Source organism: Echiichthys vipera, assembly GCF_963691815.1.
Source record: "Echiichthys vipera genome assembly, chromosome: 10".
Taxonomy (NCBI): domain Eukaryota; kingdom Metazoa; phylum Chordata; class Actinopteri; order Perciformes; family Trachinidae; genus Echiichthys; species Echiichthys vipera.
Window position 1 is genome coordinate 5558727 of NC_139835.1, and position 17141 is coordinate 5575867.

A 17141-nucleotide genomic window follows, 5' to 3' on the forward strand; every position below is an offset into this window, starting at 1 on the left:
GATTGTTCTGTGTTTGTGTCAGAGGTTAATTTGTGTGTTGACTGTGGAGACTACAGTACCAGTTTATCTTGTGACAAGATTGTTTTTGTGTGTTTGTGGCAGGGAGCGGAAATAGAGGATGGCTTGTTGTTTGACGTGTTTTTTAAACACATTCTCTAGCGTTGGATGGAGTGTCAGACTCATGTCTTTTAATTTATGAAAGCGTTTTCATGCTGCCCGCAATAAATGTTGCATGGTTTTGTATATCCAAATAAACTTGTGTATTTTCTCAATATGTTTGTGAGTAGAAACTAGAATACTTTGATATTGATTTTAGGGCTTCCTCCCTTCCTCCCTCACTCACCCAGTTGGTCCCCTGTGGCCCTGCGGCTGCCACATCACCCTCTGTTTGCTCTAACTCTGTTTTATTTGTCTCTACAGGTGGAGGACAAAGATTATCTTGAGAAGGTGAGTGGATGATGCATAAAGTAAATGCATCAGTTAATGAAGAATAATAAGCGGATTTATCTTTTACTTAATTTTGTGCCAAAGAGTATAAAAAATACTTTCCTTCTTCCTCAGGGATCTCGAGCAGGTTCTGCCTTAACAGCAGCAACCCTAACCTCCTTAGGCGGGTCTTCCTCACGGAGAGGAAGTGGCGAGACGGCTCTTACTGTAGATGCAGAGACGTCTATACGAGAAATCAAGGTAATGCTGATGAGATGTAGCTTCCTACGGACAGAGGACTTGTCCTTTTGGGTTGTGGATTTTCGTTAGGTATCATAGAGAGTTATTGGATCATACAATCATTGATTACAGAAGCTTCTGCCTGGACCACAGTATCATGCAGTGACAGATTGAGTGTGGACGAGTCCTTTCTCTACCCAGACATGCGTCTTTAAAGTCGGCATGGAACGATGTGAAAATTTCATGTCACGTTTATCCTGGACACAATACTTATGATTCATGATATTATCCTGATAATCCTCAAAATGTGCTTAAACTCTTAAAAGAGCACTATGACATATCTCATTTTTGTACTCCATTGATGGGACACGTCTTTTTTTAGTAAACAGTTCAAATTGGAGGTGCGCTCTCACCTTCCTCCGACAGGTTCTTAAGGTGGACTCCCCATCTCCCTGTCATTCCTCTAGTTTTGAATAATATTTCCACACATCTGGGTACACTTTGATGTGGGGAATACAATGGGCAAGCTGAGCCTTTGGCCATGGGGACAGGTTTAGGATTTTGGATTGAATGAAAAGGTGAGGGCTCCCCCTTGTGGCCATTCAAATTCAATCAGGAAATCAATCGAGTTAGAGGTTTTCAAGTCACTCATGTGGATATTCACCATTCTCTTGATAATGGAAATTCACCACCATCAACTGATGTGTCTGTTGTTCTGAAATAAAACCATATATGGTCCCATCCCTAACCACAACACCAGAGAAAAAAAAGTCTTCCATTCTTGAAAAACTGGATCTCACGCAGTAGTTATATGTGGAGAGGAGAAAATGCAACAGCCAGACATTTTTTTATGATCTAAAAAAAAAATGTTCTTCCGTGCTGTCATTCTATTTTCATTCTTTCTGCAAACACTTGTGTTGCTGTTGTCATTGTGCGGCCACCAAACTCTCTGCATCACCTTTTCTGGTGCTGTCACACTGCCCTGCTCTGCTCACTGCTGCTGCACTTTTCACCAGGAGATTCATGAACTGAAGGATCAGATTCAAGATGTGGAAACCAAGTACATGCAGAACCTAAAAGAAGTCAAGGTATAAGCCCGAGACCCCGACTCCAGACTCACTGTTAACTAATAAGTTTGGTGTCTCTAACTACCTCTGGTTGTTTTAGACTCATTACTACTACAGAGGGTCAAATATACAGCGACATGTGCAACCAATTCACTGCTACATCCCCCCAAAGGCACAGCGGACAGTTAGGATTCTCAAACCTTTTCCTCTATAGATCAACAAACCAACTCAGTCTGATAACTGAAGGCCATTCAATTGAAAGTGAAACCCAAATATTGACACACATTGACAGTAGTTTAACTGCAGGCCTTAAGACTCAAGTGCAAATGATTTCTCATTAATCTCACCTTGGCCAGATGTTTTCTAACTTGTGTATAAACTTAAGCTGTTGATCTAACTGGCAAAGTTGCATCTGCATGTTGCATGCCTTTCTTCATTGTTGAGTGTTTGTGTGTAAGCTTCTACTTCCAGGGTTCCTACGCAGTACGGAAAAATGTGGAATTGAGTTTGAGTCATTTCCAGGTCTGGATCAGTTTGGAAAAAGGGAAAAGAGTTTGGAAAAATGTCTGTGTTGTTTCCAGACCATTATCTCACCTTCTAAAATAAATATATTAATATATACAAATCAAAACAAGTTTACTAACACAACACAGCCGACCTGTGATTCACTTATTCATTTAATGATCCATCTCTACTGTTCCTGTCTGTAGAGTTACAGGTTCACTTATTCATTTAATTATCCATCTCTACTGTTCCTGTCTGTAGAGTTACAGGTTCACTTATTCATTTAATGATCCATCTCTACTGTTCCTGTCCGTAGAGTTACAGGTTCACACTTATTCATTTAATGATCCATCTCTACTGTTCCTGTCTGTAGAGTTACAGGTTCACTTATTCATTTAATGATCCATCTCTACTGTTCCTGTCTGTAGAGTTACAGGTTCACTTATTCATTTAATGATCCATCTCTACTGTTCCTGTCTGTAGAGTTACAGGTTCACAGTTATTAATTTAATTATCCATCTCTACTGTTCCTGTCTGTAGAGTTACAGGTTCACAGTTATTCATTTAATGATCCATCTCTACTGTTCCTGTCTGTAGAGTTACAGGTTCACTTATTCATTTAATGATCCATCTCTACTGTTCCTGTCTGTAGAGTTACAGGTTCACAGTTATTAATTTAATTATCCATCTCTACTGTTCCTGTCTGTAGAGTTACAGGTTCACAGTTATTCATTTAATGATCCATCTCTACTGTTCCTGTCTGTAGAGTTACAGGTTCACTTATTCATTTAATGATCCATCTCTACTGTTCCTGTCTGTAGAGTTACAGGTTCACAGTTATTCATTTCACTCTTTTAGCATTTAAAAGTTGGATTTTAAACCATTTATTTACATAATAAGCATCTAACAATTGTTATTCAGATGTTTAATACTAACTGAAAATTCTGGAATTTTGAAATGGAAAATGTGTAGGAACCCTGTGATTTTTCACTTACCTTGTTTTACAGTTGTAATACAGATACGTACACTGACTTCCATATACTTTGTTGCAGTGTCTGTATTCTCTGCCAGCTGGGTCCATCTGTTACTCTGAACATATAGATTGCCCATTTTTGATAGAGGCAAATATGACTTGTTATATCTGAGCCAGCACCTGTTATCTTCTTAAATTCTCTTTATGTCATGACATTAGGATGCACTAGTAGAAGTGGAGGAGAAGTACCGTAAGGCCATGGTGTCCAACGCCCAGCTGGATAACGAGAAAAACAACCTGATGTACCAGGTGGACACGCTCAAGGACTCACTCATGGAGCTGGAGGAACAGCTGTCTGAGTCGCGCCGAGGTTATGAGGAGAAAGTCAAGGTACAAGCAGACAGTGAGAGTTTTTAAAAGAAATGATATGTGGCTTCATTCTATACTACTCTCTGTTTTAACGTTAGTATATGAAATAGCAGAAAATGGCTTAAATCTGTTATCTGAAGTGTTTTTCAATAAATCATTTTTTGTATCCATCTGTATTGAGTGACAGAATATTTCACTGTGTTTCAGAGCACTCCGCTGTTGAGAAATGTAAATCAATGTCATTGCTTGTGAGATCATAGCTCTCCTGCGAGTGCCGATAAAGTCTGCTAAAAGACTGCCAGCACAAGTGACACACAGGTGTCCACTCTGCAGAGGCTTACAACACGCAGAATGTATGGATCTTGGCTTTAACACTGTATCCGGCTGTTAAGAGGTGATGTAACACCCTTTCAAAATAGGATTTCCGGGTCTGAGCCTCGTATTAACGCTGCAGTGCCGTGTTCCCCGTTGTTTGAACAGATTTTTCAAAAAACAATGTAATTCAGTCATTTTACCTCTTTCTTATGGGTGAAAAAGATGTCTAACTGATGAAAGAGGTGATCGTAATTGTTCACATGTTTGTCCGTTGTCTGTTTCGTTTCAAAGGAGCGTTTGGACCCGGAAATCATATTTTGAAAGGGTGTCACGTCAGACTTAACAGCCGGATAAAGGAAACCTAGACTCTTCCTGCAGTTTTCTGAATTGATGTTCTGCTTGTCACAAAGACATCCGAATGAGAATAAACATGCAGAGACTTCCAACATCCTAAATTCAAATGATGATGTGAATTTGTTAAAACATGCAGTGGTTTCCTCTTTGGCAGTAAGATTTAAAGGTGCACCGGCTGTGTGTACATTTTTTCTGCTGCATGTGCAGTACATCTGCCTGAGAACTGTAACACACAAGAGTAAGTTCTCAGAATGACAGTTCGCAAGGGACCAAGTGAAGAACTCACACTTGACAGCGATGGAAGTAGCCTTCCTGTAAGGTTTCTGCCTGTATGAGATAGATGTTCCTAATGAAAGCAAAGGGCCTTATTAGTTGTCAAGCTGTCTCTTGTTCCTCACAGGAATACGAACGAGAGAAACATGCCCACACTGTGCTTCAGTTCCAGTTCAGTGAAATGAAAGAGACGCTTAAACAAAGTGAAGACCTGCTAAATGTAAGTATTTGTCCTCCAGTGTGGGGGCGCAGAAATGAAGCCTTTATACGAGGATATTAAGAAAACAACTTTTTTATCAGTTTGTCACTTAGAAAGGCTGCATGCTGGGGTACAATTCACAGCTTTCTTTTTTTTTCCACACACTGTATATATGCATGCACTGTCTTTCTTTCTGCGTTCTCTCCCTACATCTCACACTTGATTTCCTTTCCCTGCTGTTTAGGACATCCGTCAGCTGAATATCAAACAGGAAGGTTTTGTTAGAGAAATATCTGACCTGCAGGAGACGGTGGAGTGGAAGGATAAAAAGATTGGGGTACGGCCTGTGAGCCTTGGTCCGCGGGTTTTTTAACCTGATCACATTCAGCATTTACTGTTGCAGACAGGAATTCAGTATCTCCTTTGCATGAAACTAAATGCCAGCTTTAACTTTCACCTCTTATCACCTCTTGTACACTTTTCTTTTCACTTTCTTTCACACTCTGCCACTCGGGGGCTCTGCTCAGGCCTTAGAGCGACAGAAAGAATACTCAGATGCAATCCGAATTGAGCGAGACGAGCTCAGAGAAGAGGTGGTGAAGCTGAAAGACATTCTGAAGGTACTCCGTCAGTGTGGGAATGCTTATCTGACGCGTCTACTTTTGAGAAGCTAATTTGAAACGCTACTGTGTGAAAATAAAGGTTTGAATATTGTTGCCATAGTAACTAAAGCTTGAAAAGTCAAACCGGATCCTGATTTATTAAATGTAGATAGTGATCACGAGTGCAAAGGTATTCTGCTGTAGTTGTACCTGTTTAAGATAAGATATTCCTTTATTAGTCCCACAAAGGGGACATTTACTTATTACATCAGCAAAGTGGATATTAAACATAGAAGAAGCATCAATAACAAACAATATATTGTAGAAAAATATAGAAATATGAAATACTGTATAAGAATAACAGGAACAATATATACAATGTTTTAAAATATTTTAAATTTACACCAAGGCATAGAGGGAAATATTAATATTCCACACTGAAGTGAACCTAGATGGTGAACATTAAAGTGCAGTTATTGTCATTATTTATTGTTATTGTTTTGGTGTGTGTGTGGTCTACTGGGAGCAGTGCTGGTTGAAACCAAATATACAGCATTTATATTGCTACTCATTTTCAGTGTGTAATCTGTGGAGCTCATGTTTGACTTTTTCTCTAGAAACATGGAATAGTATTGGGACCGGATCTAAACCTCAATGGAGAGATTGGAGAGGCAGAAGTTGATGGGTCCCTCAGTGCAGATCAAGCTTCCCCACCGGCAAAGGATTCACAGACCTCCCCAACAGAGGGCAACAGCATGCTCGGTAAAACACACTGTGGAATACATCTTCTTCCTGCATGGCTTGGCATCAAACTCTCTGAAGACTTTCATTCCAAAATGCTTTAGAGTGGTGAAAAAAGAGAGAGATGAATACTGAGTAGTGAGACTACAAATATACAAGTAATTATTTTATTTTTTCATAATTTATATCTGATTGTTAAATCCCTAATGAGTCATTTTGGAGTGAATTCTTCAGTTCCCAGTGTTGTGCTCCAGGAACGAGAAAGTGTAACTTTAACTCTGATTATAGTTACCAGAAAGGAAAGGTCTGGTGATATTCTGTATTTTTCCTGAAAATGAGATTTCATTCTTCATCTTAGAAACAGAGAATGACAAGAAAATCTTAGCATAAGGTCAAACACTTGGTAGTAGTTGAGCCCACTTTGATGAGAAGTCCTTTAAATTTCTCAATGGAGCTATGAACATCTATAATCTCAACAACTGGAGGATTGCGTTACAACTAAACTACTAACTGGACCTTGTTTTGTCAGCAATCTATATTTATTGTAAACAAATTTCATGAAAACACTCAAATCAATAATGACTTGATCCTACTAAAATGTATTGTGTGTCAGATTGATGTATCTTTTTTCCTCTGAAAGGAAATTCTGACTTTTATTAAAAGAAATAACTTTGATTGTGATGTTTTGTAATTTATATTATTTATACCAGTTTCTAAAAAATATATATCTGTAGAAGGAACCAATGGGCTTGTGCTACAGTCAGGTTAGAAAACTCAGCAAGTAGTGAGACAGACTAATGATTATTTAATTAGTTTGATTTTGTCATTTCTTGTCGACAAGAAAAATACAGGGGAACACCAGCCTCATCTTTTAAGCATCTTTTAAGATTCCACAAACTCAGCTGCACCTGGCTTTGTCTTCATTACTAATGTTCTAGCTTTTTTTCTTGCACCTTTTTCATCTTTTGCATATTTATCCTGTTAATAACTGTTAATGCCGGTGGTGTAGGTGTGTAAATGCTGATGAGTCTCTACAGGGCTGATGGTACAAAGCATTTGAAAGTTGTTTTAGAAGCAAATGGTACGTGTAAGGAACATTATTGTATATATACTGCAATGTAAACCATTGAGCCGCCAGCTTCATACTTCTTTTCTTGTCACATTGATGCGCTGGGGATCAAGAACTTGACTGCGGTGTTCCTCCTGCCTTTCTTCTTCCTGTGCCTCTCTTGGTCATCTTGGCTCTGTGCTTCTCCTCCTGGCCACTGAATCAATCAGGTGTTCTGCCTTACCTTGACTTCTGCTGATGCACTTCCTCATGAAGATTATCGTTTTGAAAATCATGTCTTAAGTCAACACTTTGTGTCCCACTATCATCATATACTCTTCATGATCTCTCAGGCAACACAGAGGAGACTCAGTTGAGAAGTAGCGAAGAGGAAGCCGTGGATCCAGAGCAGCATCAAGAAATGTTTGAGGAAGCCAAAGAGAGTCACTCGAGCTCTGATACACTCTGTAATGTTGATGGTGTGTCCACACTCGAGACATTTAGAGAAGAACAGCCAACAAAAGAACAACAGACATGCTTAGAAGAAGACAAGAAAATTGCATCACAAGAAGAGACGATGATTGCATCACAAGTATACAATGTTAAGGAACTTGCCCTGAGCAAGGACTTAAATGACATTTATGACGAATCAATCACAGAAGCCAAAGATCTAATCATTTGCAGCCATGGGCTTCAAGGCCTTGTAACAAGTTCTGAGGAAAGTGTTCCAGAAGCAGAAACACGGGAGGGGGGAGATTTAGGGCAGACAGAAACCAAAAGCAGCAGTGTTGACACACACAGTGATGACATAAGAGAGCCATGTAGCAGCCTTTTTAAAGAGCAAGGAAACAAACAGGAAGATGTTGAGGAGAGTAACTTGAGAAATACAGAATCATGTCTTCAGCAAAAAGTTGCACAAGACGTTATGAAAGAAAGTTTCCCTGACGAGTCTGTCCCAGCTGTTTCAAACACAGAACCTCAACTAGAGCCTGAGAACGCAGACGAGGCAGAGAACGACGAGGCAGATGAAACATCAAGTAAATGTCAGCCTCAGGGAGCTGCTTCTGCAGGGAAAAAGAAGAAAAGGAAGAGGAGAGGCAAAAAGAAAGGCGGAACTCATGAGGAGAAGAGCCAACAAAAAGATGGAACAGATAAAGAAAAGGGCAAACCAGAAAATGAAATTGAAATGACTACAAGAGAAAACAAGCCAACAACAGATGCTGAAATTGATGGTTCTGCCACTGAAACCCTCAAGGAATCGAGTGTGGATCAAGTTACAAATGACCAGGACAGGCAAGAAACTGAGGGGGTAGACGGAGTAGAAGCAGTGGAACCCACTGAAAGTGTCTCTCGCCATGAAGAATCAAGAACGGATCATGTTACAGATGAGCATGACAAGGAACAAACTTTGGAAATGGATAATGTAGAAGGAGCCATGACAACTACTGAAACCTTTTCTCACATTGAAACTCTCAAGGATGTAAGGGCTGATCATGTTAGAGATGAACAGAACAGGGCACAAAGTTTGGAAACTCAAGAAGTAGAGGCAGTAGAGGCAGTAGCACCTAGCTCCGAAATCTCTTCTGATGTTGAAACTCTCAAGGAACTTAGAACAGATCCAAGACAGGATGAGGAAAACAAGAAGCAAACTTTGGAAACAGAGAAAGTAGAAGAGGTGGCATCTTTAAAAAGTCCTGTTCCAGAGACCGACCTCGGTACTTCTGATCTTATTGACATCTCCAAAAGTGCAGAGAGCACTGATGACCTTGACAAAGAGTGTGTTTCCAGTCTAGATAACTCTAAAAGTGAAACCGGCATCTCAACTAATGACAGTGTCATCCATACTGAGGACTCAGAAAGGGTTGAAAAAGCAGAGGATGAAGTTGGGTCTGTTGATGAGAGGGGATCTGAATGCACAACTAATAACCCCAAAAACACCTTTGAAACAAGTGCTAAGGAAAACACTGAAGCTGAATCACAAGTTCCAAACAATGGTGACACGTCTGTGTCCCTGCCTCCTACTGAGGGCTTCACTGACCTTATCAAGAGCTTGTCTACCTCAGAGGTGTCTGCAGTTGTTGGCAGCGATGACACCATTATGGTTTTAGAACGCAAGGAGGCAACGGAGAGGGTTGAAGATGACGAGCAGCCAGGAGCAGAGATTGAACAAGGATCCTTATCTCCCAGTATAGTTTCTCCCAGTCATGACAGGGATGATTCAGAGCTAAAGGCAGACAAAGCAGAAAACGAGGAGCTGAACGGAGGCTTGGGGGAAGCTGAGGGTGCAGTCGAGCCAGACAGTGCATCAATAACAAAACACACTGATGCACTTGGCACTGTACAGAGTCTGTTGGAGAGTGCAGCACAGGGAGAACAATTGGATGATGGCGAAAGCCAGACATTACAGTGTGAAGATCAGATTGAGGAATCAAAAGTTGAAGAGTCCTCTGAATCAGAAGAGATCGATATATCAGACCCTCCAAAGGAAGCTACAGAAAGTGAGTCCTCTATCGAGCAGGACCACAGAACTGAAGAATCAGCCTGTGCAGAAGATCCAGAACATAAAAACAGTCAGCAAAGCGAGAAACAGCAGGTGCATGAACCCGGCATAGACAAGTCTGAAGATAACGATTCATCTCAACACATCGTGCAGGAGAGCGATGAAGAAGACGAAGTAGATGATGGACAGTCTTTTGACTTTCATGACATGGACTTGGAGGCGGCTGTAGCTGCAAGTATCCCTGAAAATCCAAAACAGGAGGAAGTTGAGGAGGGAGTGGAAGTTGTTTCAGATGAAAGCAACAATGGTATTTCAAGTAAGACAGAGTCAAATGAAAAAAGACAAGACGAGCCAGTCGAAATCATTGAGGAGAAGAGTATGGGCGATAGGGGTAACCAGGTAGATACACTAGATACTTTGCCCCGGGACAACCAAAACTCTTTTGCTCATGAGGACGCCACATCAGTAAAGGGGCAACGTTTGGAAAATGTGTGTGAAATGCAGAAAAACATGCCTGAGGAAGAAGTAGGTGTAACAGATGAGCCCAGGCACGTTATAGAGGAAGGAAAGGTTTTGAATGTAGGGGAGTTGGGTGTTGTTGCAGAGGACATTAGCCGGGCGATGTCTCTACCTGTAGAGGAAGGATTAGATGCCATTAAGTATGAGTTGCAGGGTAAACATTTGGAATCACCAAAAAGTGCAGAAGAAGTGGCTAGAACTAAAGAGCCACAAGACACAGGGAGAGATGTGAAGAAGAGCACCAAGAAAGGCAAAGGCAAGGGCAAAGAGGAGTGTAAGATGTCTTAGCTTCTAGATGCTATATAGTATAGATATACAGTATATATCATCGGATCTGCCCTCTACTAGTCTTTGCTTAGCCGTTTACAAAGTGGTAAAATAAATATGTGCAGAACCTCACAGCACTTTGATTCTTTACCAAATGAATGCTGGTGCAGGTTTATATGTTATTTAAATGAAATCTGTATAAACAGTGGAAGATCCAAAAATCTTTTTTCTTCAAGGTCAAATGTGCAAAAATGAGTTTGTGGAGAGATGAGAATGTAAACTGCTTGGTAACAGTAGATCTTACTTAATATGTCAGGTAACTAGGGCTGGGCAAAATGACCGAAATCTTTCATAAATCTCCACAACAATATACTGTATATCACAATTTAGCATGTTTTCTGGTAACTCAATAAATAAATAGTATTAAAAAACAACACGGTAAAGCTTATTTCTTTGTTCCTGTTTGCTGTACTGAGTATTTTCTTAGGAACTTCAGTACAAAATGAACAACGTTTAAGGGTCAGAGTGTAAACCGTCATCCAAATGACCTAAATACTGGCGGAAAGCAGTTCAGCTGCTGGTTTTTCAATGTCACCATAGAAACGATATGGGAAAATTCATACGATGACATTTTCTTACCGTTTGGTGATATACATCGTCATATTGCCCAGCCCTACAGGTAACATGTTTTTGTTATTAATGCACATTTATCATAACCTGACTCTGCCAGTTGGATTGATTCCCATAATACGCGTTTGCTCTGCATATCCATCTGGGAACTCTCGGTTGGAGATCTTTTGGGAAGAGGTGAAAAATACTGGTTGCTGATTGGATAAATCGTCTGTCTATCACCACCTATGTTGGTGAACAGGCCAAATCAACCAATCAGATCAACGAAGTGTATGACTTACTAACAGAGCGTTGAGGCAAAGTAAACAACATGTCGGCAAAGGATACTTGCCGTTTGTGTAACGTGAATTTACGGATCAAAGTCCCAATTTCATGAGCCCGGTCCATATTCCACAGAAGGCTCCAAGAGAAAATAGAGTTAGTGACCAGTTTGCTCCATAGCTGCGCTCAACTCATCCGCGGAAGCCGCCATGTTGTTTACACTGAACAGTTGCTTCTCGATGCATCACACTTCGAGCCGCCTCAAAACCAACGCTGATTGGTTCGGTCGCTTGGTCAACCTTCTCCAAATTTTCTCCGCCGCACGTTACCAGACTGATCTGCAGGTTAAATACAATTGAGCTCAGAGATCAGGATGGGCTACATTTATCATGCTGCTTGTTATGTGTCATGGATAATATGGTTCTGCATGTGTATCACACAACATTTTCTGATGCTACAACTGCAGGAACTCATTGATATATTCATTAAATATAGGTGTATTAAAACCACATACAGTATGTTGATTGGTAATCCTTGTTAAGACTCTAGAAACTAGCTTTTACATGTTCGAGCTGCAATGTGGATGGTAATATATTGAGACCCTGTTCTGTTCTCTGTGATTAATGCAACTGCCCTTTGAAGCCATTTCCATCCACAAGAATGGAAAATGTATTTGATAAATGTATGTTTGCATTTTGTTGCACTTAACGTAAAAGATGAATGTGGTGCGTCCACAGTGGAATCCCAATAAATACCCTGCTGTTACCAATTTGAAATGCATTTTTGTAATGAAATGAAGAGCAATGCGTCAACTTTTGGCAATAAGTAATGGTGGGTGGAAATACTACCATCCTTCAGTCAGCACAAAGCCTTACTGTGTGGTCATATAGTGTGAATGTATCCCTGCCAGCTGTGTGCTCTTGCATTGACCCTCTTCTCCACAGTCATGTGCATGCTAACAATCCCCATCACGCTCTGCTCCATCACTCCCCCCATGGATGCCTGCTCTGTTGCATGCATCAACCTCCCACCCTGACCCAGCCCCCCCTCCCAACATCTCCTTGGCTCCCCCCACCCCTGGTATGTTAACTTTTTTTTTTTTTTTTTAGATGGGCTGTAGGAGTTACGATTATTGTTGTCTGAAATGGTGTCGTATTATGGCTTTGTGGTGCATGACGTTCCATTTGAATTAAGGATATGTGACCAAAACTCAGATGTCTTTAAAAACATGTGTTTTATCTTGTAGAGATCCGCCTGAGGAAACTGGTGGATGAGCGTGAAAAGATGATAGAGCAGGTGGGTCAGTGATCTGAGGGGCCGTCCACCCGAACATGGGTATTTTTGAAACAGTGTCTTTCTCTGCACGGTTTGGCCCTGATCCACATGTAACCGCAGTTACCCAGAGGTTTTTGTAAGTCCAGGGTGAACTTTTTCTGAATGGTCCAGTTTCAGCAGACGTGTGTGGACAGGAAAATCGAGGAAAACTGTTTGACGTCACACTGTGAGACAGTAAACAGTAAGGGCGCACTCCCACTGTCCATCTGTACCGTGCCCCGTGCTTTAGGGTACTTATCCCTTCTCCCCCCGCGGCCCGGGCCTGTTTGTACTCACACTACCTGGGCCTCGGGGAATGCTTCTTGCTGTCCATACGTCATCACGCCGTAACACGTCACACGCATTGATGACGTCATCACGATGCGTCGCTTTGTTTACAAATCTTTACATAGACCTCAGAGTTTCGACTGTTTTTGAATATTTTCATCGACCAAATCTGCAGCAAACACTCCACCTCTGCATCACACCAACGTGAACCTTTCGCCACCATTGTTTTAAATGTCCGCGCATGGTCCGTCCTTCTTTTTTGTCCCAACAGGCGCACAGAAAATGACGTCAGAACCGCCGTAGGCCTCGTGCTCGTACACGTGCGCACGCTCGTGCTCGTACATGTGCAAACGTGCTTTAAAGCCCACCTCTCCCAAACGGGCCGTGGACAGCAAGTGTACCACTCCCAGACGCGGTGTACTTGCTATATTGCTGTCTTTTAAAGGAGTTCAGGGGAAACGGCAGTATTCTACCTTTTCTTATTATCAACAAATCGTGCAAAACAGGAAGTTGTGTGTATGTCTTCTCCCTGTGTGCCACAGAGCTCCATTGTTGTCTCAAAACTATTAAATCACATCAATGAGTCTCACTGTTGCTCTGGGTGACCTGTTCCTTCATTAACATGAACACACTGAAGTTTATTTTGAGTCATCCCTGCATATACACACTACTGCTGTAAACTCTCACTAGAGAACCAAATGTGTATTTAAAGATAATTTTTTTGGCAGTTATTTTCCAAGCCTTTATTATATAGAACAGACAAGAAATGGGATGAGAGAGACAATTGCTAAAAAACTACAGTGACCAGCTGCTTTAGTTCCTGAAGTTCCTGAACCTGTCCTAATTGGACTTTCTCGCTGCCGTCTTTTTGGAAACGATCGTTTCTTTCCACTCTCGGATGTTTTCTTTTGGTTTCGCACAAGCCGCATGATTAAAAACCTCATCAACAAGCCTGCTCGCTCGCTGTCAATTCTCTGAACAGTGAGCCTGTGTTTTAAAAGAGCAGTTTAATCGGACAGTACGCTGTCTTTGTACTGAGGAGCTGGCAGGGAGTAGTCTGTTTAATGTATGATAATTAATCTAATTCTGACATTTGCGTTTCACATACAGCTCCTCCGGGTAATGTGTAGATTATTTCACATTCAGCGCAAATGTGACAGGGGCGTAAAGTCGCAGTGAAGCCGACACTCTGCTCCGATAGAACAACATAAATCATCCGGTTTTAGAAAAAAAACAGGCTTCTATGTTCACCTAGAGCTTGTTGTTTGTTTTGCAAAAATACAACAATACAACGCACCCGTATCATCATGTCAATTCAGCACAGTTCACAGTTTCTGCACAACCCACAGACCCCCCCCCCCCCCCCCCCCCTGAATGTTACTATATCACAGACACATGCCTCAAGCTAGGCATACGCTAAATGACGTTAGAAGTTGCGATCTATGAGTGAGTTAGCCACCCTACCTCCATGTAGTGTGTACTCCATGCTGTTTATTGATGAGAGAAGACACGGGTGCGTTTTCAGGAATCTGGTGCACGTAGAGAGCGGAGGAGGTCAGTGGTAGAGGGGGAGGGGCGTGAGAGTTGTAAACATTGGAAATTTGAGTCAACTCTATCTGCCAGACTTGCTGACTACAGCTTTAAGAAATGCATTGTAAGTTGCAGCTTGAGTTGAGTGTGCCACTTATCAGTTGATCTGTTCCAATTCCAGGTAAAGAAACTAAAGGTCCAGCTGGACCAGAAGACACAGAGGAATGGCACTGAGAACAGTTCCAGCCTGGAAGGTGAAATTGTTGAAAACGGCAACGATCCGAACGTAATAGAACTGCAGAGTAAGTAAACATGAGAACAGAACAGTAGTTGCAGTTTGCTGTTTTATCAGCTCCTGCAACTCATTTTTCTTTTTGCTAAATCTTCCCAGGAGATGCTAGCAGGCAGATAAGCGACTTTAAGTTCAAACTTGTGAAGGCGGAACAAGAAGTCACCGCTCTGGAACAAAACGTAAGCTGAGAAGAATTGTCAATCGTAGATTTCCTAAAAACCTGAATATTCTCATCTGAGATGCTTTTTTTTTTGGTTGCCAGGTGACCAGACTTGAGGGTCAGGTGACACGCTACAAGTCTGCATCAGAGAACGCAGAGAAAGTGGAAGACGAGCTAAAGGCTGAAAAACGGAAACTACAGAGAGAGGTAGAGTTGTTTTCTTCAAACTGCGCTGCGAAGATAAGCCTCCTTAAACAGGCTCTGTTTTAACTGTTGGAGTATTCTCTCCCCATTTGGCTCAACAGCTGCGATCAGCACTGGACAAGGTGGATGAACTCGAGTCGAACAACAACCACCTATCTAAAAGACTGGAGAAGATGAAGTCTAGTCGTGGCATGGCACAGACTCCATAGGACCGCCCCCACACATCAACCCCACCTCCTCTGTGTCCAGAACTGGCTCATCTCTTGGAAAAGAGTGGTCCTGCGTTATGGGTCTCCCTTTCATCCGCCCGGTAGCAACCTCGAGAAAAAGAAAAAAAAAGTTATAGTTATCATATTTACAGAATAGAGAACACCAACAAGCAATGTGCCATTTCTTTGTCTGTTGTCTGTCTGAGAATTGTTCATAGCGTTGTGCACGCACCCAGGAAGTACATGAAGTAGGGGAGTGGATGTTTGTGTACCTCATGACTTTGGTTGAACCTCTGCACTGCTCTGCTTGAGCGGACGACGGGCCACATGGAGTCCTGGGACGGATCGGCACTCTATGCACCGAGACTTAATGCTGCACTGCCCTCTTCCTGCTGCCTCCTAACAACACTCATCTGTTTTTTTCTTTCTCACGTGGAGGACCGAGAAACTGAAGAAAAGACAGATCACAGTGTTAAGACTGTCAACCTGCGGAGAAGACATGAGTGCTGTGTGTGTGTGTGTTGTGAATGAAAGAGCAAAATGAAGTGTATTTTTTCCTCATTTGCATCCAAAGCCAAACTATTTTTAAAGATGTAAATGTTTGGATGTGGGTGATCAAGACCTGTTTGAAGACAAAAAAGGGTTGCTCCGTTTTTACAGAATATAATCATCACAGTCAAAAAGTCACCAGCTTTCACTTGTAGTTCCTTTACGTAGACAGCAGCCTGCCGCAGGTTATTGAATGTTGACCAGCTTGACTCACAGCGCGTAACCGCCCTTGTTCTGAGATACACTCATATCTCCAAGCTGTTTTCTTGCTTCATATAGTCAGTCACTGGTTGGCTCTTGTGCACACACTCATTGCTAAGACTTACTGGAGAAATGTGACAACGGGGACTCAAAGCAGTGTTAGCAGGAAATACTGAACACACCGGGGAGACGCTGCTTCACTGTTTACAAAGCTTTAACATGTTTGTAAGGAAACATAAAGAACTGTAATCTTTGTGCAATAAACGTTCAAACCATATTGGTATCTGCACATGTGCATTTTAGTTGTTTTAAATCTTTTCCATTTAACATTGTTCACCCCTGTTCCATGATTTATTCTCTCCAAGTTAAACAAGAATAACACCAATTTTCAATTGTACTTATAGAATATTACAATACAGTGGGTACAGAAAGCATTCAGACCCCTTTACATTTCTCGCTCTTTGTTAATTTGCAGCCAAGTATTCAGAGCCTTTGCTGTGACACTCTTTAACTCAGGTGCTGTCCATTTCTTCTGATCATCCTTCAGATGGTTCTACACCTTTATTCAAGTCCAGCTGTGTTTAATTCAATTGATTGGACTTGATTAGGAAAGGCACACACACCTGTCTATATTACACAGCTCCCAGTACACATCAGAGCAAATGAGAATCAGGAGGTCGAAGGAGCAGCCGAAGAGCACAGAGACACAATTGTGGCAAGGCACAGACCAGGTCGAGGTTACAAAAGAATTTCTGCTGCACTTCAGGTTCCTAAGAGCACAGTGACCTCCATAATCCTTACATGGAAGAAGTTCAGGAGGACAAGAACTCTTCCTAGAGCTGGCCGTCCGGACAAACTGAGCAATCGGGGAACAAGAGCCTTGGTGAGAGAGGTGGAGAAGAACCCAGAGGTCACTGTGGATGAGCTCCAGAGATGCAGTGGGGAGATGAGAGAAAGATCCTCCTTCATTTACGTTGATGTCATTTTAACTGTATATCAAGGTCTTGCAATGCTGTAAATATGTCTAGTTGTGTTTTGCTAGTATTTCTGTCCACATACTGCACACTACTTATTTCTATAAATACTTGAGAATATAAAGTATAGGA

The 17141-nt window shown here is 41.6% G+C and overlaps 1 protein-coding gene across 9 annotated transcripts in view; it reads left to right on the top strand.

The window, feature by feature from the left end:
• lrrfip1a (leucine rich repeat (in FLII) interacting protein 1a) overlaps window positions 1-16304 on the top strand; it is a 61111-nt gene extending 44807 nt beyond the window's left edge. For 5 of the 9 annotated variants that reach the window (XM_083921534.1, XM_083921535.1, XM_083921539.1 and 2 more), the window contains 9 exons: window positions 421-447; window positions 562-687; window positions 1683-1754; window positions 3430-3600; window positions 4649-4741; window positions 4965-5057; window positions 5248-5340; window positions 5940-6084; window positions 7465-12279. In XM_083921534.1, the coding sequence (XP_083777660.1) occupies window positions 421-447; window positions 562-687; window positions 1683-1754; window positions 3430-3600; window positions 4649-4741; window positions 4965-5057; window positions 5248-5340; window positions 5940-6084; window positions 7465-10418 (3774 nt within the window). In that variant the 3' untranslated portion in view covers window positions 10419-12279. Of the gene's footprint in view, window positions 1-420; window positions 448-561; window positions 688-1682; window positions 1755-3429; window positions 3601-4648; window positions 4742-4964; window positions 5058-5247; window positions 5341-5939; window positions 6085-7464; window positions 12280-12534; window positions 12585-14601; window positions 14723-14811; window positions 14892-14974; window positions 15080-15177 lie in introns of those variants that run through there. The other 4 variants (XM_083921538.1, XM_083921542.1, XM_083921541.1 and 1 more) reach the window with 3 other exon arrangements.
• Window positions 16305-17141: the final 837 nt, after the last annotated feature.